Genomic DNA, 24,452 nt, shown 5'->3' on the forward strand with positions numbered 1-24,452 from the left:
ACCAGCATTCTTCAAAGCAAAGCTTGCGGGTCAGTGGTTGTGGCCATTCATACTCTGATTCTTATGTGAGCCAAGGATAATGAAGCCATTGTGACATCACTGATGTGATTGGCTCTTAGGCACTGGTGAAATGAGGCATTATGACATCACAATATATGCTCTGGATACCAGAGACTGTCATTCCGTAGTGTCTGTTTCAACCTCGGTCCTTCTACACCAGCATTCTTCAAAACAAAGCTTGTGGGTCAGTGGTTGTGGCCATTCATACTCTGATTCTTCCCTCTCTCCTTAAAGAATGAGATGAAGATGGTTTCTCGCCATTATCCGCGGGGACGGGAACAGTGATGAATTTTATCACCGTGTCATTCTCTACTAAGCGGTTTACAATGTATCAAACTAAATGAAATTAGGTACTTGAGAAAAACTACCCTATCTGTCCCGAAGGCTCACAATCTAGCCACCCAGGGAAACCTAACACCAACAGCCTCTCAATTAGCAGATCACTTCAAAAATAAAATCATCACAATCAGAACAACATTCAATAACTCACAAAACAACATAGAAGATATTCTAATAAAACCCACAACAGATGAAGCCATCTCAGCAGACAGGTCCTGGACCAACTTCCCTACAACCCAGTGGTCAGAACTGGACAGGCTATATAAAAAATACTGCAAGTCCTCATGCGACCTGAACAACTGCCCATCATACCTACTAGCAACAGCTTCCACCAACTTCAAAGCTAGCTACACGTTGTGGTTGCAAACCACACTCAGGGAGGGCCAGTTCCCACCAGACCTTGGAGAAATCATAATAACCCCTATACTGAAAGACCCCAAAGGTCTAATAAATAACAAGTCAAATTACAGGCCAATCGCTTCTATCCCTACATACGTCAAAATAATAGAAGGTCTAGTGGCACAACAGCTATCCATGTACCTAGAAACCCACAACATCCTACATCCATCCCAATCTGGATTCAGAACTAACCACAGTACAGAAACTCTCCTGGTATCTTTACTAGATATAGCTCGAAGACACCTCAGCCAAGGAAACAGATTGCTAATCATCCAACTTGATCTCTCAGCGGCTTTCGATCTAGTGGACCATTACATACTTCTCCAGATTCTAGACGCAATAGGAATCTCAGGTAAAGTTCACAACTGGTTCCAAGGCTTCCTTAAAACAAGAACATATAGAGTCAAGTCAAAAGAAATATTATCAGAACCATGGTCTAACCCCTGCGGAGTGCCACAAGGCTCTCCCCTCTCTCCCACACTTTTCAACCTATTCATTGCTTCCCTAGGCAGCACCCTAGATGCCCTAAACATAACTTCATTCAGCTATGCGGACGACATAACCATCCTCCTTCCATTCGACATCCACGACCCCATCTCCACAGGACGCCTGAAAACTACAATGGAAACAGTAGAAAAATGGATGACAAATCATAAGTTGAAGCTGAACACGGACAAAACTAAATTCCTACTACTAGAGAAGGACAAAAAACCAACCCTAACAGAACTGGAAGTAAACTCAATCAAGTACCCAATACAGAGTTCCCTCAAAATCCTGGGAATACAACTAGACAGATGCTGCACTATGCAAACACAAATCCATAAAATCATCCAAGGAGCATTCTTCACAATGCGAAATCTGAGAAAAAATAAGAAAATTCTTTAATAAAGACCAATTCAGGATCATTGTCCAATCCCTCGTGCTAAGTATGGTAGACTACTGCAACAGCCTTTACCTACCTTGCCCAAACAACACAATAAAAAAACTACAGACCGTCCAGAACACAGCCCTCAGACTCATATACTCACTCAGCAAATACGACCACATTACCAAAGCATACATAGAATCTCACTGGCTACCAATAAAAGCAAGAATACAATTCAAACTCTACTGTCTCCTATTCAAAGTAACCCACGGCGCGGCACCCAGCTACCTAAACAACCGTTTTCACTACTATCTCTTATCCAGAAGAAGGAGAACACAGAACATTTTCACCTACCCTCCTCTCAATGGTACTCAACGTAAGAAGCTTTATGACAACCTACTAGGGACACAGGCAGCTAATATTGACTCCGACATCTCAAAATTACTGATCGAAATTACAGACATAAAAGAGTTCCGAAAAGAAATAAAAACACTACTGTTCTAAAAATATCTCCCATCAATCTAAACCGCCATCTAATGAGTTCCCAACCAATTCCTTTGGGAATAGAATCTCTTTATCCAACCCAAACTAAACACCCCTACTGTCCATATCATCAACATTAATTAACCAACATCATGCAATCATCAAAACAATAAATACACCTCCACTTATAGGCATATGATGCTACTCTCCATCCGAAGAAACTTGACTCAGCTCATGTTACATGTTTTGTAATCTAGAATATATTGTAATTCTTATTCTCCACCAGTTGTAAATTGACTCAGTTGCTATGTAACATCTCCTGTGATATTGAATGTACTGTAATTCTTCTCTATTACCTGTAATTAACACTTCTCCTGTAATGTAATTTTACTGGAAATGCCCAGATATCTACTTTATTGTAATCCGTGGCTATGTTACATCTGCTGCGATATTGAATGTATTGTAACTCTTCACTGTTACTTGTAATTTACTCTTCTCCTGTAATGTAATTTTACTGGAAATGCCCAGATATCATCTTTATTGTAATCCGCCTAGAACCGCAAGGCACAGGCAGAATAGAAATCCCTAATGTAATGTAATGTAATCTAGCTAAAGTACCTGATTAAAATTAAAAAAAATATGTAATACATTTCCAAGATCAAAAATCAAAGAAATAGAAAATAGAAAGAAAATTAAAAAAAAAAACAAAAAAACAAATTTAAGAGATAGAAAAGCTCTAAGTTGTCTTAATGCCCCAAATCCTTTCGCAACTGTAGATGAAACCTGCTTCTCAAAATTCAAATTTGTAAACTGCTTTGATTGCAAGCAGATGGGCAGAAGGATGGCCATTTGGCCTTTATCTGCCATCATGGCTCTATGTTTTCTACCAAATGGGCCTCAAGAACAATCCTAAAAGAAAAATCAAACCCTTGAGACCTAATCAGTTCTGTGTTAGAGATTCTACTGCATTAAGCGCTTAGAAGGAGGGATCCTTGATGAAGGAATCTGCTCCGCGACTGCATCCAAGCCCACTGCACAGGTACAGATAATTCCTCCTCAGAGTAAGAAAAGAAATTTGCACTCACCACATGGCTTGTACAGAAACCGGCTTGAAAATGTGCGTCTTCCCCGCTGTAGAGACACTGAATCCACTGAAAGAAAGTGAGGAGGAGGAAGAGAGCATGAGATGGGGGTGTTTTATCAAAATTCTCTTTCCATCACAAAGACCTTTATTTTTCTGCTAACGCAGCACTGCCAACACACTATACTTCTGTAAAACAAAACAAAAAAAGTTTGCTTTTTATCACATTACAGAGAGTGGGAGTTAAAGAGAAATGCAAGCCAGGATTCAAAGAGCGTTTATGCTAGAGGTGGACAGACTACAGCTCATGAGTCACACGAGGACCTGCAGTGGCAAGACCGGTCCTCGCCTACTGGCAAGGAAAAGACAAAAAAGCCTGGCGCATGTGGCATGAGGATAATTTTGTCTAGAATTTCTCACGTGGTAAACAGAACCTTTTGCTGCTCTAAAACTGTGAAGGGGTACAAACACACAGAAATACATGCCAGTAGCACACAAGTTTATGAAGATGACTTGCAGACCCTAGGGATGGCATTTGGGAGAAGCTGAAAAGTATGCACATACTTTATAAAACACATATGTGCTCAGAGTACATATAAGAAAGAGCACTTTCATTGCAGCATTTGTCATTGGGATGAATCTAGGAACTTATTTGATAAAAAAAACACACATGCATAACTACATTGCCTTTATATAATACAGTAATTAAATATCCAGAATAAACTGACAAGGACTCAACAGCGTTACATATAGGTTGTTTATAGGAAACTCTTATACACTGGAGATCAGAAGTCATGTAAGATGTGACCAACTATTTGTCCATATAAAATGGCCCCTTTTTCTTGTACAATAATCAAATAAATGTAAAATGCAAAACATATCTGAATTCCACAAATGCTCCCAAAAATTATTTCCAGTGCAGAGAATGACACAGGGACAAATTTTTCCCCGTCCCCGCAGGAACTCATGTTCCCATCCTGTCCTAGTGAGTTCTTTTCCTGCCCCTGCCCCATTCCTGCAAGCTCCGTCCTCATCTGCACAAGCCTCAAACATTTTAAAATCATAAGTAGCAACATTCTAGAGCTCAGATTGTGATGTCATAAAGCACAGTTACTTACCGTAACAGGTGTTATCCAGGGACAGCAGGCATATATTCTCACATGTGGGTGACGTCATCTACGGAGCCCCGGCGCGGACAGCTTTTCAAGCAAACTTGATTGAAGTTTCAAGTTTGCACACTGCACCACGCATGTGCATGCCTTCTCGCCCACTAGAGGGCGCATCCCACCTCGTGGTCCTCAGTTCCATAACTAGCAAGGAAGCCATCCCCGGGGAGGCGGGCGGGTTGTGAGAATATATGCCTGCTGTCCCTGGATAACACCTGTTACGGTAAGTAACTGTGCTTTATCCCAGGACAAGCAGGCATGATATTCTCACATGTGGGTGACCTCCAAGCTAACCAAAAAAGGGCAGGTGGGAGGATGGCAATTTAGGAAAACAGATTTTGCAAAACTGACTGGCCAAACCGGCCGTCACTCCTGGATAAAGTGTCCAGGCAGTAATGAGAGGTGAATGTATGAACCGAAGACCAAGTGGCAGCCTTACATATGTCCTCCATCGGAGTGGATCGGAGGAAGGCTATCGAAGCTGCCATCGCCCGGACCTTGTGCCCCGTGACTCGACCCGGGGGAGGAAGGCCAGCCTGAGCGTAGCAAAAGGAAATGCAAGCGGCCAACCAGTTAGACAGAGTGCGCTTGGAAACTGGATGCCCTAATCGATTGGGATCGAAGGACAAAAATAATTGAGGAACTTTCCGATGAGACATGGTGCGTTGAAGATAATATGCCAACGCCCTCTTACAGTCAAGCGTGTGAAGCGCCGTCTCGCCAGGATGGGAGTGGGGCTTCGGGAAGAACACAGGAAGGACAATGGACTGATTGAGGTGGAAGTCAGAAACAACTTTAGGTAAAAACTTAGGATGGGTGCAGAGAACCACCTTGTCGTGATGAAAGACAGTGAAAGGAGGGTCCGCAACCAAGGCTTGCAACTCCCCAATCCGCCTGGCGGAGGTGAGGGCAATTAGAAACACCGCCTTCCAAGTCAGAAATTTCAAGAGGGACTTGTTGAGTGGCTCAAACGGGGGTTTCATCAGTTGAGCCAGAACCACATTCAAATTCCACACGACAGACGGAGGCTTAAGAGGGGGACAAACCCTGAGTAACCCTTTCATGAAGCGTGTCACCAAGGGATGGAGTGACAGAGGGCGTCCCTCCAGAGGTTGGTGGAAAGCAGAAATCGCACTGAGATGAACCCGCACCGAAGTGGTTTTCAAGCCGCAGCGCGACAAATGAAACAAATATTCTAAAACCGAGGATACCGGAACTGATACCGGATCCAGGTGAAAAGACGAGCACCAGGTGGAAAACCTGGTCCATTTCTGCGCATAGCAAAGCCTCGTCGAGATCTTGCGGGAGGCTTCCAACACCTCCTTCACCGATTGAGACAGGTCCGGAGGAGTCAGGGAACAAGAAACCAGGCTGTCAGGTGCAATGACTGCAGATTGGGATGTAACATGGATCCTTGACTCTGAGACAGCAGAGAAGGAGAGACAGGCAGGGGGAGAGGCTCCCTGGCACTGAGCTGGAGCAGCAGGGAGAACCAGTGCTGACGCGGCCACCGAGGTGCTATGAGAATCATCGTGGCCGTGGACGATTTTAGGTGTACCAACGTTCGCATGATCAGAGGGAACGGAGGGAATGCATACAGGAACCTCCCTTCCCAGTCGAGTAGGAAGGCATCCGCTTCCAGACGGTCCTGCGAGTACATCCGAGAACAATATAGTGGTAGTTTGTGTGTCTCCGGAGAGGCAAACAGATCCACCTGTGGCGTTCCCCAGCGAGCGAAAACCTCGCGTAGAACTGCTGAGTGTAGAGTCCACTCGTGCGGTTGCAGAAGTCGACTCAGTTTGTCCGCCAGGCAATTCCGTTCTCCTTGGATGTAGACCGCCCGGAGGAAGATGTTCCGGGAGGCCGCCCACTCCCAGAGGCGAAGAGCTTCGGAGCAGAGGGGCCATGACCCCGTTCCTCCCTGCTTGTTCACGTAATACATTGCCACCTGATTGTCCGTGCGGACGAGGACCACCTGGTCCTGCAATATGTGAACGAAGGCTCGAAGTGCTAGGAAGATTGCTCGCAGTTCTAGCACGTTGATATGACACTGACGGTCTTCTGTCGACCACAGGCCCTGCGTGCGAAGACCGTCGAGATGGGCTCCCCACGCGTACTCCGAGGAGTCCGTGGTCAGGACCTTGCGAAAAGGCGGAGTGCGAAACAATAGCCCCATGGACAGATTTGAAGAGTCTGTCCACCAACGCAGCGATTTCCGCAAGGGCGGAGTTACCGAAATGAGGCGAGACACCGGGTCGCACTCCTGACGCCACTGGGACGCGAGGGTCCACTGAGGGATCCTCAGGTGTAGCCTCGCAAACGGCGTGACATGTACCGTCGAGGCCATATGGCCCAGCAGTATCATCATGCGCTTGGCCGACACCCTCGATAGTTGGGAGACCTGGCGGCTCATCCGTACCAAGGCTTCCAACCGCTGGGTCGGCAGGTAGGAGCGTAGGTGCACCGTGTCCAGCACCGCACCTATGAATTGAAGAGACTGCGACGGCCTCAACTGAGACTTTGGAAAGTTTATCTCGAACCCGAGAGTTTGCAGGAAGGTAATAGACTGTCGGGTCGCTGAGATAACCCCCTCCCTGGTCGGGGCTTTGATGAGCCAATCGTCCAGGTAAGGGAACACATGGAGTCCACGTGACCTGAGGGCTGCTGCAACCACCACCATGCACTTCGTGAATACTCGTGGGGACGCGGCCAGGCCGAAGGGCAGTACCCTGTACTGGAGGTGGAGGTCCCCCACCTGGAATCGTAAGAATCTTCGACAGGCAGGGTGCACCGGAACATGGGTGTATGCTTCCTTCAGGTCGAGGGAGCACATCCAGTCCCCTTCCCCCAAGAGGGGGTACAAAACCGGGAGAGATAGCATTCGAAACTTCTCCCGGGCCAGGAATTTGTTGAGCTTCCTGAGGTCCAGTATGGGGCGCAGGTCCCCGGTCTTTTTTGGGACCAAAAAGTAGCGGGAGTAAAACCCCGTACCCCACTGGTCCTTGGGGACCGGCTCGACCGCCCGAAGCTTCAAGAGGGCTTTGGCTTCGGTTATAAGGGTCGGTAGCTGCGAACGGTTGCAGGGGACTAAACTTGGGGGACTGTCCGGCGGCGAGGACACAAAGTTGAGCGAGTAGCCCTCGGAGACGATCCGGAGCACCCAAGCGTCTGAGGTAATCCCGGTCCATGCCTCCCGGAAGGACCGAAGACGGCCCCCGATAGGAAGGGGTTCCTGAGAAAGTGCGGAGGGGAACCCGCCCCGTCCGCTCAGCCCGTCAAAAGGAAGGCGCGGGCTTAGAAGGGCCCTGCGCCTGGGCTTGGGTTTGTCCCCCTCTGCCTCGCTGAGACGGACGTCTCGGAGGCGGTCTCGAGAAAGCCGGAGTCGACTTCTGAGGGTATCGGCGCGGCGGAGGCCGAAAGGGTTTCTGCGGCGGGGGTCTAGGTTTGGGGCGGACCAGGGATGCTAGAGAGCGCTCCTGTTCCGACAAGCGTTTGGTCGCCGCATCCAATGACTCGTCGAATAACTCGGACCCCACACAGGGCAAGTCTGCCAGGCGTTCCTGCAGGTTTGGGTCCATGTCGAGGGTGCGAAGCCAGGCCAAGCGGCGCATGGCCACCGCGAGGGCCGACACCCTCGAAACCAGCTCAAAGGCGTCGTACACTGCGTGGAATAGGTACAACCGCAATTGAGACAGGTTGGACATAAACTTATCGAATCCTGCTCTTTGGGAGTCCGGTAACGAGTTTCGATATTGAGGAAGGTCCTTCACCATACCACGCAAATAGGAGGAAAAGGTGAAGGCGTAATTTAGAACCCTGGTGGCCATCAGGGAATTTGAATAGAGGCGACGGCCAAACTTGTCCAGGGTCCGCCCCTCCCTGCCTGGTGGAACCGCCGCAGAAACCCGTGAGGGCTGTGATTTTTTAAGAGCAGACTCCACCAGAAGAGACTGGTGTGAGAGCTGCGCCTTATCGAACCCTTTAGGGGGAATCGTCCTATACTTCGATTCCATTTTTGAAGGCACAGACGTGACTGTAAGAGGGTTTGACAAGTTATTCAGCCAGGTTTGCAGAAGGACACTGTTGAGAGGGAGTCTAGGCACCTCCCTAGGAAGAGTGGGGAGGTCCTGTTCCTCCAAAAATTCTTTGGAATACCGAGAGCCTACCATCAGGTCAATCCCCAGGGCTTGGGCCATGTCCTGAACGAAGGATGAAAATGAGGACGGCCTAGCCTGGGGAGACGGGGTTCTCGACCGCCCCACCGAGGAGAGGGGGGAGGCCTCATGGGAATAATGAGGGTCCCTAACCGATCCCGAATCCCAGGATCCTCTCTCGAGGGCCCTCGAGGGGGAAGGGGAAGTTATCCTCCTCGCAGAGCCCTTGGGTGAGGACCCAGGGGTTCGTGGGACACTCTCCCGTTTCCTCGGCGAGGCGGCCCGGGAAGATTTCCCATGAGGTGAGCGGAGGAGCCTCGGATTGTCGAGGCGCAACTCCGACACCTGCAGCGCCTCGCCCCCGAACGACGAGGAGCGGTCGCGCCGAGGCGAGCCTCGGGGTCGCTTAGACTTCCTCGATCGACGCCCCGTCCGAGGTCGCGTCGAGGGCGAGGCGTGTCTGGAAGACCCGGAGGAAGAGGAGGAAAGACGGCGCACTCTGCGCAACTTTTCCTTGGGCCTTACACTCTGCTCAGGGGGTTCCCCCGAGGTCGAGGTCCGGGGCGGGGCCGAGGTGAACGGGGCCACCGTACCCGAGACCGAGGTCGCCGAGGTCGGGGCTCCCGAGGGAGCCGAGGCCGGGGCCTCCGAGACCGAAGGCGCCCCAGCCGAGGTCGAGGCCGCCGGAACCGCAGCACGCTGCAACACTTCCAGGGCTCCCGACAGCTCCGATGAGATCAGAGCTCGGAGGAGATCCTGGAAGGCCGGAATCCCCACGAAGGTGGGGAGTTCCGAGTCCGGGGCACACTCCCTGGAGGGCGACCTCGGTCTCGAGTATTCCCTCGGGGTGTGCGGAGTCGAGGTCCGATGCGGGGCCGGGGTCGACCCACCCGCCTTGGCCTGACTCGAGGATGGCTTCTTTGCTGAAGGGGATAGAACAGAGGACTTACCCGAAGCTTGCTTCACTGACGACGCCTTCGAGGAAGAGGGCCGAGGCGAGGCCGAGGCCCCCAAGGACGCCGAGGCCGAGGTCAAGGCCGGGGCCGAAGCCGAGGCCGACGTCGAGGCCTTAGGTGCGTCGACGGCGAACAATTCGGCCATTCTTGCCTTACGGCGACGGAGGGCCCTGTTTTGGAAGGTAGCACAGCGATCACACGAGTCTGTCGGATGTTCGGGCCCAAGACAGACAATGCACCACCGGTGAGGGTCGGTGATGGAAAGCAACCTTTCACACCGGCTGCACTTTTTGAATCCCGTAACAGGACGGGACATCCACGAAGAAAAAGAAGAAGGCCGGGAACGTACCGACGTCCCGCGGCCACGGATTCCGGGAGCCCCCGGAGTCCGAGGAAAAACGAAAGACTTTTTTTTTTTTTTTTTTTTTTTTGAAAGGAACCGAAAAGAAAAACAGCACCGCGAACTAATTCGAAGGGAAAACAAACTAAACGCGGCAGCTAGAAGGCAAAAACACTGGAGCTCAGATCCACAGGGCTTTCTTGCTCCGCGGAAAAATTTGAACTGAGGACCACGAGGTGGGATGCGCCCTCTAGTGGGCGAGAAGGCATGCACATGCGTGGTGCAGTGTGCAAACTTGAAACTTCAATCAAGTTTGCTTGAAAAGCTGTCCGCGCCGGGGCTCCGTAGATGACGTCACCCACATGTGAGAATATCATGCCTGCTTGTCCTGGGATAATACCTCATTCCACCAATCCTTAAGCTCCCTCCTCATCTGCACAAGCCTCAAACCCTTTAAAATCATAAGTGTTCGAGGCTTGTGTGGTTAAGGCACAGCTTACAGGAATGGGCCAAGGACAGGAACAGTGCCAAAACTTGTGGGGACAGTAAGGGGAAATTGAGTTCCTGCGGGGCTGGAGAAAAATTTGTCCCCATGTTATTCTCTATTCCAGTGCTCAAAATGATGCTTTCAAATGGCTCTCAAAGTACCCCACTCCTCAACTGCTCTGACACCTTATTGCGTTTCGAACATTCTGTTCTGCTTCAGGGATATTCCCTGCTTTAATTAAGCCCTTTGGTCTAACTTTGAAATAGAATCACTACCAGTGTCATCCATTTGAGTTCCGCATTTAGGCTCACGGGATGAACGGTTTTTCTAACACAAAAATCCAACACGTTTCTCTAGGATTAAGATGACGATCACCCACAGTCTATAATTTTACATTGCAGACTTTCTAATTTATGAGAGTTTTTTAAGCAAATGCCCAATTAAAGGAACTATAAGCTTGCCTGCCTCTTTTGCTCATTTGATGGCAATCACATACCCTGTTTAGCTCTTCCAACATAGACAAGTGGGAAATGGCATATAATTGTATAAGTTACATGGGTACTGTTTACTTGGGTACAAACCTAAATGAAGTTTGCTGACTGGCTCAATTAGATCACCTGACCAGAGAGAAAGGTATGAGGAAGCCATTTTTACTTTATTCTAGCAATAAGAGCAATTCAAAGCTGGACCGCGAGTTATATTAAAGAAGGGAACATCCCTGAAGCAGAGTGGAATGCTCGAAACACAGTATTCTTGTGTAATTCTGCGTTCCATTTGCCTCCATTGGAGACTATTGTAAAGACACTTAGGCACCTTTACAAAAACAGGCACCTTTTAAACGATTTTTACAGGTGTGCTTTTATAAAATAACTGCCTCCCTAGTATGGTCAAGGTATGCACATTCTTTGAGCTGGGCAGGAGAGAGAAACTTTTAGCCAAGCCAATTTATCAGATAAATGGCTTTGATAACTACTCTCGAAGCGGGGAACTGGTCCTTTAAAACAGTGTTCTTCAACCACCGGTCCATGGACCGGTGCCGGTCCACAGAAATTTCCTGCCGGTCCGCAGGGCCAGCATGTGCATCAGGCCCAAAACTGTGTTCTTCAATTGCCGGTGTGCGGTGCGATCGATGCATTGTTAATAAGATTAGATTGTGTGTATATATGAAAAATGAATGGAAAAAATAGTGTTACAATTAGGACTATGGGGGCAGGGTCTGGGGTGGAGATTGGGTCGAGATGGGCCGGGTCTGGCCCACAACTTAGCCCAGTGTTCTTCAACCGCCGGTCTGCGGACCGATGGCAGTCCATAAAATAATTATTTTATTTCTGCCGGTCCATAGGTGTAAAAAGGTTGAAGAACACTGCTTTAAAACACAGAAATGTGGCAAAGAGTAACACAGTAGGAGCCAGACTGGGCTACACCAATGACTAAAACTTGTCCTATTGCCAAGGATTCTGGAACTATCCGACCTGCATTGACTTTTACACTGCTTATTATTCAACAAACAGGACATTGTTCTGAGCAACGAAAGAAGTTGAGACAGCAACTGAACGGCATCCTTATGACCTTGATGAACCTTATATCTATATGAAGCCAGACTGAACAATGAACAATAGACGTTCCAGAACCATACTGAAAACAGAAGCTTCTCAGATGGGGGTGGGCTCGGTAAAGACTTTTGTTTCATCAGCCTGGTATTCCTGTTCTGCGATATAGCCAATCCCAGCATTTGTGTTTGGCTACATCTAAGAACTGATAAAAAGAAGAAAAATCTTTAAAAAATAACTGAAGACTAAGTCTCTCTAATTTCTTGCTTTGAGCTCCACATTTACTCTTCATTCTTTGACTCTCGACTGGACTTTACCTATGCTGCTGCTGTTGCCGCCAACAAGCTCTTGGTGCAAATTCTGCCCTACCTGCCAGCACCGGAAGAATGTGAATACCTCCCGGACTCTTCGGACTATAAGCTGCTCCACAGCAGAGCCTCCAAAGCAACTTTGCAGTATCCCAAGGATTTGGCCTTGGAATGGTGAGACCGAATGCATGTCCACACGCAGACCTCTAAACAGACACAGTAAGGCTGAGCTCCTTCACTCTCTTATAGTCCAGTGGATTTTCAACCCAGTCCTAGGGGGCCACCTGGCCAGTTGGGTTTTCAAGATATCCTCAATGAATATGCATGAGATAGATTTGAATGCACTGCCTGCTTGATACGCAAAATCTCTCTCATGCATATTCATCGAGGATATACTGAAAACCCAACTGGTCAGGTGGTCCCCGCGGATTGGGTTGAAAACCCATCAATTTTAGTCTATAAAAGTTTTATCCACAAAGTGTAAATTCTAACCAAATTTAATTCTACTAGCATTTAAAATTTGCTCCACAGATATAGATTCATGTAGAAACTGTTCAGTTAACTTGAAGGTGCTTTCCAATATTATTTGCACCTGTTGTGAATTATTTTCTGCCGTACTCTAATCCAAGCTGACCCAAGAGTCTGCATTGTCCAATCAATTTAGATCGTGCAGGTGCCATCTGGAATTGATCCTATAACATATTAACCTCTTCACAAAGTACGGAAGATGTCTGCCACGTAATCCTGAATATTTCCTTTCTAGCAAGACCTATCAATGAAATTCATGAGACTTATGCCCAAAAAAAAAAAATCCACCTGCATCAAAGTACATTATTGGAACAAAATTCACTGCATTAAACAATATATATATATATATATATATATATATATATATATATTCTTTACAGAGAGGGTGGTTGTTGCGTGGAATGCGCTCCTGAGGGAAGCGGTGGAGAAGAAAACCGGTGACAGAGTTCAAACAAGCATGGGATGGACACAGAGGATCTCTAATCAGAAAATAATAGGTATACAATGAAGGAACTGAGGCCAGTACTGGGCAGGCTTTGCACGGCCTGTGTCCCGTATATGGCCATTCAGTTGAGGACGGGCTGGGGAGGGCTTCGATGGCTGGGATGGTTAAGATGGGCTGGAGTGAGCTTTGACGGAGACTCCAGGAGATGGAACCTAAGCGCACGACCGGGCAGGGCTCTGGGTTTCTGGCCCAGAAATATCTAAGAAAAAAAAGACCATTTAAACTAAATGAATTTATGGAGCATGTATGGTTGGGCAGACTGGATGGACCATTTGGGTCTTTATCTGCCGTCATTTACTATGTTACTATATTTTGCCTTTTTAAAGAATGACTGTTTTAACTACCATTTTTCTTCTTCTAGGGAGGAGCCTAGCATTGCAATAGTGCTAGAGCCTGGATTTTCCAATCCACAGCCTTGTGTCTCCATAGCGAGGTTTCTCCCTGGCTTGTAACAGTCCCCATAAACTGTGCAGCCTATGTGCTCATGTTCCTCCTTAGAATACTCTACCCCTTTGCACTTACCCATCTCCATCGAGATGTATCTTGGTGTCACTCCAGAGATGCAGCACCATACCAATGGTACAGCTCGTACTAGGACGAAAGAGAAAATAGAATTCAGCATGCAGACGCTGCCTTGTAAGTAGAAAAACAGCACAAAAAATAACATATGGAGGCTAAGGGGGGAAATTCCCTACCTACGCCTAAATTAATTGAAAAACCCCATTAGAAACAGCAAAAAAAAAAAAAAATTCCAAGGTTGAGGCACCTACCAGCGCCTATATAAAAGGCGCCGGAATCGTGCCTACATAGGTGCTTTAGGCTGCCGAATGCCAAAGTAGGCGTGGCCAATGCCAGAATTGGCGTTAGGTGGCCTAAAGCGAGGCGCGATTCACGCAAAGATAGATGGTTGAAATGTAGGCCCAGAAAACCCTAGCCTACATTTCAGCCGCCTATCTTTACCGGGAGATCCTGAAACTAGACTGCAGCTTGCTGTCAGCTGATCGCGGCAGGGGAATCCCCGATCAGATTAGCCGGCAGGACTCGCCAAAACCACGAAATCAGGGCCTCAGCATTCTCATGGTACATCCCAGGATGCACCGGGACGGCCCGCCATTTTGAAGAAGTAGTCTTCCAGTAAAGGTTTGGGGGATATTGTTCAAGCAAGAGAGAGTAGGTATCCCTCCTGAAAATTTTGGATGTGGAGGGGTGTCGGAGGTGGGGGTGGAGGGGTTGTTCAGGTAGCAGGGAGTAGGCATCCCTCCTGCCAATTGGGGATGGGGGGCTTCTGCGGCAAGGACATTTACCCTGATTAGCTGAGCTGGCAGGACTCCCTGAAGCTACATTTTCGGGGAGTCCTACCAGGTCAGCTGATTGTGGGAAATTCCCCTGCCGCAATCAGCAGATGGCAAGCTGTGGTCTAGTTTCAGGATCCCCCAGCAAAGACAAGATGGCTGAAATGTAGGCCAGGGTTTTCCGATCTACATGTCAGCCGCCTATCTCTGCATGAATCGGGGGCGATTCTCTAACCAGCACTATCACATGATTGACATGCGATCGGCGGCTGCTTTAAAGGCGGCCGCAAGCATGGGCATCACTTTTCCACATGATCACCCTGTTTTGCCTGACCAGTCACATGACATTTCTACGACACGCCCTCTTACCACTTCTCCCACCCCAACCATTTCCAGCGAAAATATGAAAAAGTGCGGAAACTTTTCTGAAGAACCCTCGTATATTTGTGAAAGGCTGTACACCTCTTTGGAGGGGGGGGAGGGGGTTAGAGAAACACAAATAGAAATAAGACGGCAATAATTTATACACACATATTCAGAAGTTTAACGATTGTCCTACCTTTCCTTGCTGGAAAAATCCACTCCGAGTAAAATGTTTTCTTCGGTGTCTTGGCGCCCACTGCAGTACACCACCACCATGTACCTGACACGGTCTGACCAGGCGCTTTCCAGACGTACAGCCTAGAAGCAGGCCGACAGGTACTATGAGCACATTATCAATAGGCAATAGTTTGGGTCCCCTCTGCTGCTTAAGGTACAAACTCCGGGTCCAATTTACTAACACGTTATCAAACGCAGGGCCCCATTATTGTTAAATCGGGTCAAGGAAGGGCAGTGGCTCACTGGCAGAGCTGCTGCCTCTGCACGCAAATCCCGGTGCTGCTTCTTGTGACCCTGGGCAAGTCACTTAATCCTCCAGTGCCCACCGCTTTGAATGTCAGCTTTGAATGCCAAGCCACAAAAGGCGGTATACAAGTTCCCATTCCCTTCCCCGAAGCTCTGTATCCTGAGGCCAACCCAGGTCACAAGTACCTGGCAGAAACCCAAAGAGTAGCAACATTCCAGAACTAAGATTGTGAAGTCATAACGTCTCATTCCACCAATGCCTAAAGAGCCAAACTCAGTGATGTCACAATGGCTTGATTGTCCTATACTCAGCTCACATAAGAAAATAAGAATTGCCAGACTGAAGGTGTGGCTCACTAGCAGAGCTGCTGCTCCTTGTGACCCTGGGCAAGTCACTTAATCCTCCAGTGCCCACCGCTTTGAATGTCAGCCTTGAAATGCCAAAGTGACAAAAAGGCGGTATACAAGTCCCCATTCCCTTTCCCCCTATTTACTAATAGTGTGCTATTTGTAACATTCCAACACATTTAAGAAAGCTTTGAAGACATTTTATTTTGAGAAGGAATTTAGTTAGTCCTGTTTGTTGTGGTTTGGCAGAGCCCTATATTGGACATACAACACATGACTTTTTTTTTTTTTGCCTTTTATGGTACGATTGACTCTATGCTCTTTCAAGTCTTTTAATATGGAATAGAGAATGACACTTAGGAACTCAATTTCCCCGTCCCCTCCCCGCAGGTTTTGTCGCTGTTCCTAGCCCCAGCCCATTCCTGTAAGCTCTGCCTTAACCGCATATGCCTCAAACACTTATGATTTTAAAGGGTTTGAGGCTTGTGCAGATGAGGACGGAGCTTAGGCATTGGTGGAATGAGGCATTATGACATCACAATCTGAGCTCTAGAATGTTGCTACTTATGATGTTAAAGTGTCTGAGGCTTGTGCAGATGAGGACGGAGCTTGCAGGAATAGGGCAGGAAAGGAAAAGAACTTGTGCGGACAGGACAGGAAAATGAGTTCCCTCAGGGACGGGGAAAAATTTGGCCCTGTGCATTCTCTAATATGGAGTTCCTTTCTGCCTGTCATATTTTAGGCTGTAAACCGCTTTGACCTTAGGAATTGCAGCTTAGCAAGTACTGTAAATAAATAAATAAATAGGGGAGTGTGTGGCATAGTGGTTAAAGCTACAGCCTCAGCACCCTGAGGTTGTGGGTTCAAACTCACGCTGCTTCTTGTGACCCTGGGCAAGTCACTTAATCCCTCCCCCCCCCCTTTGCTCCAGATACATTAGATAGATTTTGAGCCCACCGGGACAGACAGGAATAAATGCTTGAGGACCTGAATAGCACAGTTACTTACCGTAACAGGTGTTATCCAGGGACAGCAGGCATATATTCTCACATGTGGGTGACGTCATCTACGGAGCCCCGGCGCGGACAGCTTTTCAAGCAAACTTGATTGAAGTTTCAAGTTTGCACACTGCACCACGCATGTGCGTGCCTTCTCGCCCACTAGAGGGCGCATCCCACCTCGTGGTCCTCAGTTCCATAACTAGCAAGGAAGCCATCCCCGGGGAGGCGGGCGGGTTGTGAGAATATATGCCTGCTGTCCCTGGATAACACCTGTTACGGTAAGTAACTGTGCTTTATCCCAGGACAAGCAGGCATGATATTCTCATATGTGGGTGACCTCCAAGCTAACCAAAAAAGGGCAGGTGGGAGGATGGCAATTTAGGAAAACAGATTTTGCAAAACTGACTGGCCAAACCGGCCGTCACTCCTGGATAAAGTGTCCAGACAGTAATGAGAGGTGAATGTATGAACCGAAGACCAAGTGGCAGCCTTACATATGTCCTCCATCGGAGTGGATCGGAGGAAAGCTATCGAAGCTGCCATCGCTCGGACCTTGTGCCCCGTGACTCGACCCGGGGGAGGAAGGCCAGCCTGAGCGTAGCAAAAGGAAATGCAAGCGGCCAACCAGTTAGACAGAGTGCGCTTGGAAACTGGATGCCCTAATCGATTGGGATCGAAGGACAAAAACAATTGAGGAACCTTCCGATGAGGCCTGGTGCGTTGAAGATAAAATGCCAACGCCCTCTTACAGTCAAGCGTGTGAAGCGCCGTCTCGCCAGGATGGGAGTGGGGCTTCGGGAAGAACACAGGAAGGACAATGGACTGATTGAGGTGGAAGTCAGAAACAACTTTAGGTAAAAACTTAGGATGGGTGCGGAGAACCACCTTGTCGTGATGAAAGACAGTGAAAGGAGGGTCCGCAACCAAGGCTTGCAACTCCCCAATCCGCCTGGCGGAGGTGAGGGCAATTAGAAACACCGCCTTCCAAGTCAGAAATTTCAAGAGGGACTTGTTGAGTGGCTCAAACGGGGGTTTCATCAGTTGAGCCAGAACCACATTCAAATTCCACACGATAGACGGAGGCTTAAGAGGGGGACAAACCCTGAGTAACCCTTTCATGAAGCGTGTCACCAAGGGATGGAGTGACAGAGGGCGTCCCTCCAGAGGTTGGTGGAAAGCAGAAATCGCACTGAGATGAACCCGCACCGAAGTGGTTTTCAAGCCGGAGCGCGACAAATGAAACAAGTATTCTAAAACCGAGGATACCGGAACTGATACCGGATCCAGGTGAAAAGACGAGCACCAGGTGGAAAACCTGGTCCATTTCTGCGCATAGCAAAGCCTCGTCGAGATCTTGCGGGAGGCTTCCAACACCTCCTTCACCGATTGAGACAGGTCCGGAGGAGTCAGGGAACAAGAAACCAGGCTGTCAGGTGCAATGACTGCAGATTGGGATGTAACATGGATCCTTGACTCTGAGACAGCAGAGAAGGAGAGACAGGCAGGGGAAGAGGCTCTCTGGCACTGAGCTGGAGCAGCAGGGAGAACCAGTGCTGACGCGGCCACCGAGGTGCTATGAGAATCATCGTGGCCGTGGACGATTTTAGGTGTACCAACGTTCGCATGATCAGAGGGAACGGAGGGAATGCATACAGGAACCTCCCTTCCCAGTCGAGTAGGAAGGCATCCGCTTCCAGACGGTCCTGCGAGTACATCCGAGAACAATATAGTGGTAGTTTGTGTGTCTCCGGAGAGGCAAACAGATCCACCTGTGGCGTTCCCCAGCGAGCGAAGACCTCGCGTAGAACTGCTGAGTGTAGAGTCCACTCGTGCGGTTGCAGAAGTCGACTCAGTTTGTCCGCCAGGCAATTCCGTTCTCCTTGGATGTAGACCGCCCGGAGGAAGATGTTCCGGGAGGCCGCCCACTCCCAGAGGCGAAGAGCTTCGGAGCAGAGGGGCCATGACCCCGTTCCTCCCTGCTTGTTCACATAATACATTGCCACCTGATTGTCCGTGCGGACGAGGACCACCTGGTCCTGCAATATGTGAACGAAGGCTCGAAGTGCTAGGAAGATGGCTCGCAGCTCTAGCACGTTGATATGACACTGACGGTCTTCTGACGACCACAGGCCCTGCGTGCGAAGACCGTCGAGATGGGCTCCCCACGCGTACTCCGAGGAGTCCGTGGTCAGGACCTTGTGAAAAGGCGGAGTGCGAAACAATAGCCCCATGGACAGATTTGAAGAGTCTGTCCACCAACGCAGCGATTTCCGCAAGGGCGGAGTTACCGAAATGAGGCGAGACACCGGGTCGCACTCCTGACGCCACTGGGACGCGAGGGTCCACTGAGGGATCCTCAGGTGTAGCCTCGCAAACGGCGTGACATGTACCGTCGAGGCCATATGGCCCAGCAGCATCATCATGCGCTTGGCCGACACCCTCGATAGTTGGGAGACCTGGCGGCTCATCCGTACCAAGGCTTCCAACCGCTGGGTCGGCAGGTAGGAGCGTAGGCGCACCGTGTCCAGCACCGCACCTATGAATTGAAGAGACTGCGACGGTCTCAACTGAGACTTTGGAAAGTTTATCTCGAACCCGAGAGTTTGCAGGAAGGCAATAGACTGTCGGGTCGCTGAGATAACCCCCTCCCTGGTCGGGGCTTTGATGAGCCAATCGTCCAGGTAAGGGAACACATGGAGTCCACGTGACCTGAGGGCTGCTGCAACCACCACCATGCACTTCGTGAATACTCGTGGGGACGCGGCCAGGCCGAAGGGCAGTACCCTGTACTGGAGGTGGAGGTCCCCCACCTGGAATCGTAAGAATCTTCGACAGGCGGGGTGCACCGGAACATGGGTGTATGCTTCCTTCAGGTCGAGGGAGCACATCCAGTCCCCTTCCCCCAAGAGGGGGTACAAAACCGGGAGAGATAGCATTCGAAACTTCTCCCGGGCCAGGAATTTGTTGAGCTTCCTGAGGTCCAGTATGGGGCGCAGGTCCCCGGTCTTTTTTGGGACCAAAAAGTAGCGGGAGTAAAACCCCGTACCCCACTGGTCCTTGGGGACCGGCTCGACCGCCCGAAGCTTCAAGAGGGCTTTGGCTTCGGTTATAAGGGTCGGTAGCTGCGAACGGTTGCAGGGGACTAAACTTGGGGGACTGTCCGGCGGCGAGGACACAAAGTTGAGCGAGTAGCCCTCGGAGACGATCCGGAGCACCCAAGCGTCTGAGGTAATCCCGGTCCATGCCTCCCGGAAGGACCGAAGACGGCCCCCGATAGGAAGGGGTTCCTGAGAAAGTGCGGAGGGGAACCCGCCCCGTCCGCTCAGCCCGTCAAAAGGAAGGCGCGGGCTTAGAAGGGCCCTGCGCCTGGGCTTGGGTTTGTCCCCCTCTGCCTCGCTGAGACGGACGTCTCGGAGGCGGTCTCGAGAAAGCCGGAGTCGACTTCTGAGGGTATCGGCGCGGCGGAGGCCGAAAGGGTTTCTGCGGCGGGGGTCTAGGTTTGGGGCGGACCAGGGATGCTAGAGAGCGCTCCTGTTCCGACAAGCGTTTGGTCGCCGCATCCAATGACTCGTCGAATAACTCGGACCCCACACAGGGCAAGTCTGCCAGGCGTTCCTGCAGGTTTGGGTCCATGTCGAGGGTGCGAAGCCAGGCCAAGCGGCGCATGGCCACCGCGAGGGCCAACACCCTCGAAACCAGCTCAAAGGCGTCGTACACTGCGTGGAATAGGTACAACCGCAATTGAGACAGGTTGGACATAAACTTATCGAATCCTGCTCTTTGGGAGTCCGGTAACGAGTTTCGATATTGAGGAAGGTCCTTCACCATACCACGCAAATAGGAGGAAAAGGTGAAGGCGTAATTTAGAACCCTGGTGGCCATCAGGGAATTTGAATAGAGGCGACGGCCAAACTTGTCCAGGGTCCGCCCCTCCCTGCCTGGTGGAACCGCCGCAGAAACCCGTGAGGGCTGTGATTTTTTAAGAGCAGACTCCACCAGAAGAGACTGGTGTGAGAGCTGCGCCTTATCGAACCCTTTAGGGGGAATCGTCCTGTACTTCGATTCCATTTTTGAAGGCACAGACGTGACTGTAAGAGGGTTTGACAAGTTATTCAGCCAGGTTTGCAGAAGGACACTGTTGAGAGGGAGTCTAGGCACCTCCCTAGGAAGAGTGGGGAGGTCCTGTTCCTCCAAAAATTCTTTGGAATACCGAGAGCCTACCATCAGGTCAATCCCCAGGGCTTGGGCCATGTCCTGAACGAAGGATGAAAATGAGGACGGCCTAGCCTGGGGAGACGGGGTTCTCGACCGCCCCACCGAGGAGAGGGGGGAGGCCTCATGGGAATAATGAGGATCCCTAACCGATCCCGAATCCCAGGATCCCCTCTCGAGGGCCCTCGAGGGGGAAGGGGAAGTTATCCTCCTCGCAGAGCCCTTGGGTGAGGACCCAGGGGTTCGTGGGACACTCTCCCGTTTTCTCGGCGAGGCGGCCCGGGAAGATTTCCCATGAGGTGAGCGGAGGAGCCTCGGGTTGTCGAGGCGCAACTCCGACACCTGCAGCGCCTCGCCCCCGAACGACGAGGAGCGGTCGCGCCGAGGCGAGCCTCGGGGTCGCTTAGACTTCCTCGATCGACGCCCCGTCCGAGGTCGCGTCGAGGGCGAGGCGTGTCTGGAAGACCCGGAGGAAGAGGAGGAAAGACGGCGCACTCTGCGCAACTTTTCCTTGGGCCTTACACTCCGCTCAGGGGGTTCCCCCGAGGTCGAGGTCCGGGGCGGGGCCGAGGCCGAGGTGAACGGGGCCACCGTACCCGAGATCGAGGTCGCCGAGGTCGGGGCTCCCGAGGGAGCCGAGGCCGGGGCCTCCGAGACCGAAGGCGCCCCGGCCGAGGTCGAGGCCGCCGGAACCGCAGCACGCTGCAACACTTCCAGGGCTCCCGACAGCTCCGATGAGATCAGAGCTCGGAGGAGATCCTGGAAGGCCGGAATCCCCACGAAGGTGGGGAGTTCCGAGTCCGGGGCACACTCCCTGGAGTGCGACCTCGGTCTCGAGTATTCCCTCGGGGTGTGCGGAGTCGAGGTCCGATGCGGGGCCGGGGTCGACCCACCCGCCTTGGCCTGACTCGAGGATGGCTTCTTTGCTGAAGGGGATAGAACAGAGGACTTACCCGAAGCTTGCTTCACTGACGACGCCTTCGAGGAAGAGGGCCGAGGCGAGGCCGAGGCCCCCAAGGACGTCGAGGCCGAGGTCAAGGCCGGGGCCGAAGCCGACGTCGAGGCCTTAGGTGCGTCGACGGCGAACAATTCGGCCATTCTTGCCTTACGGCGACGGAGGGCCCTGTTTTGGAAGGTAGCACAGCGATCACACGAGTCTGTCGGATGTTCGGGCCCAAGACAGACAATGCACCACCGGTGAGGGTCGGTGATGGAAAGCAACCTTTCACACCGGCTGCACTTTTTGAATCCCGTAACAGGACGGGACATCCACGAAGAAAAAGAAGAAGGCCGGGAACGTACCGACGTCCCGCGGCCACGGATTCCGGGAGCCCCCGGAGTCCGAGGAAAAACGAAAGACTTTTTTTTTTTTTTTTTTTTTGAAAGGAATCGAAAAGAAAAACAGCACCGCGAACTAATTCGAAGGGAAAACAAACTAAACGCGGCAGCTAGAAGGCAAAAACACGAGCTCAGATCCACAGGGCTTTCTTGCTCCGCGGAAAAATTTGAACTGAGGACCACGAGGTGGGATGCGCCCTCTAGTGGGCGAGAAGGCACGCACATGCGTGGTGCAGTGTGCAAACTTGAAACTTCAATCAAGTTTGCTTGAAAAGCTGTCCGCGCCGGGGCTCCGTAGATGACGTCACCCACATGTGAGAATATCATGCCTGCTTGTCCTGGGATAAAAATTCATGTAAACCGTTCTGAGGTCCCTTGGGAGAACGGTATAGAAAATGGAATAAATAAATAAAAATACATACATATTGCAGGTTAGTAAATCTAACCTTTAGGTCAGGGGTAGGCAATTCCGGTCCTCGAGAGCCAGAGCCAGGTCAGGTTTTCAGGATATCCACCATGAATATGTATGAGATGGATTTGCATGCACTGCCTCCTTGAGATGCAGATCTGTCTCATGCATATTTAATGTGGATATTCTGAAAACCTGACCTGGCTCCGGCTCTCGAGGACCGGAATTGCCTACCCCTGCTTTAGGTTGTAAAACCCTCTGGAGAGGGAAATAGCTAATGTATTTGAACTAGCACCTCATAGGGGAAAACACCCTCCAGGGATTCAAGACGAAGTTAGACAAGTTCCTGCTGAACCACAACGTACGCAGGTAGGGCTAGTCTCAGTTAGGGCGCTGGTCTTTGACCAGAGGGCCGCCGCGTGAACGGACTGGTGGGCACTATGGACCACTGGTCTGACCCAGCAGCGGCAATTCTTATGTTCTTATGTAGCACCTTCCTTGAGCCTAGTTTAAAAGAGTGCAATTATATCCAACCCTTCTGCAACTTTTAGTTAAATACATAAAAGGTGTCATGCCATGTAGTTTGGCAGTGAGGGGAAGTGGGGTTGACAAGTCATTGTGTTATTGTCATAAGGCCTCACACAGTTATTGTAGCACAAGGCATAAGCGTCAGAACGTGGGATCCTGTTTGGAAAGCAGCACCTCTTGTGAGGCTGGGAGCGGCATCTTGCTTCCAGTCAGCTCTCTCTGCCGCGTCCCTTCGTCGACATCTACTCCTCCCCCCCTCCCCACGCGTCTACCTTTTAATTTCTTGCAAAAGTACAGCACCACCCTGCCACCGGCGTCTTCTCTCTCCACTGCCACCCTCTCTGACAACTTCCTGTTTCCGCTAGGGCTGGCCGCACTGGAGCCAACGGCAGGGCGGTGCTGTACTTTTACAAGAAATTAAAGGTAGACATGCGACAGGCGGGCGTGGAAGGAGTAGATATCGGGGAAGGGATGCGGCAGAGAGCCGACTGGCAAGCACGCTGGCTGGCAGCAAGGTGCCTTTTCCACCGGAGTGCTCTAGAAATAAGACCCCACCCGAGACATTTCAGATTTGGGGAAAAAGTAGAAGGTAGAGAGGGAGTATTAGGACTTGGGAGTAGGGTAGAAATTTAGTAATGGAAAGCAGATAAAAGGGAATAGGATGAGAACTGTGAAAGCTAGGGGATGAGAGGAGATAGAAAGTTGATTAGATAAAAAGTGAAAAGGATTAAAGCAATGTTCCATCTAAGCTGCGTGGTAGGCTGTTTTTGGAAGCAGGCCGCACAGCCAGCACACCAGGACCTCTGGTCATACTCTTCTGCTGCTGCTGCCTGTGGCTTTGTAAAGAAAGAAGTGCAGCTGGAAAGGAGGTGGAGGCCTACTTGGATGTTTTAGAGCCAGCCAGAACACAGATACACACCCTTGGGAGGGGGCATGAACCTTGGGACACAGAAGGGAGAGAGGGGACACAAACTTGGGTCAAAGGCTGGAAGGAAGGAGGGAGGGGGCATGAACTTGGGACATATGATGGAAGGATGGAGGGAGGGAAAGAGATGCTGAGGTGGGGGAGGGAATAGAAAGGGAGAATTGTTGAGCATGGGTGTGAGTGAGAGGGAAAGAGATGGTGTACATGGGGAAAGGAAGAAAGAGGAGAATTGTTGGGCATAGGGAGGGAGAGAATTGTTGGGCATGGTGGTGGGAAAGGAGCGAGGTAGAGAGAGATGAGAGGGAGAAATGTTGGATGTGGTGGTGGAGAGG

The 24,452-nt window shown here is 50.5% G+C and overlaps 1 protein-coding gene across 4 annotated transcripts in view; it reads right to left on the reverse strand.

Moving 5' to 3' along the window:
* Positions 1-24,452, reverse strand: part of SSH1 (slingshot protein phosphatase 1) — a 150,101-nt gene that overhangs the window by 49,054 nt on the left and 76,595 nt on the right. For 3 of the 4 annotated variants that reach the window (XM_033956908.1, XM_033956906.1, XM_033956909.1), the window contains 3 exons: positions 15,073-15,194; positions 13,744-13,812; positions 3,232-3,297 (listed from right to left, as the gene is read on the reverse strand). In XM_033956908.1, coding sequence (XP_033812799.1) covers positions 3,232-3,297; positions 13,744-13,812; positions 15,073-15,194 — 257 coding nt within the window. The remainder of the gene's footprint in view (positions 1-3,231; positions 3,298-13,743; positions 13,813-15,072; positions 15,195-24,452) is intronic. The other variant, XM_033956910.1, reaches the window with a different exon arrangement.

This window comes from Geotrypetes seraphini, chromosome 8, assembly GCF_902459505.1.
Source record: "Geotrypetes seraphini chromosome 8, aGeoSer1.1, whole genome shotgun sequence".
NCBI classification, from domain to species: domain Eukaryota; kingdom Metazoa; phylum Chordata; class Amphibia; order Gymnophiona; family Dermophiidae; genus Geotrypetes; species Geotrypetes seraphini.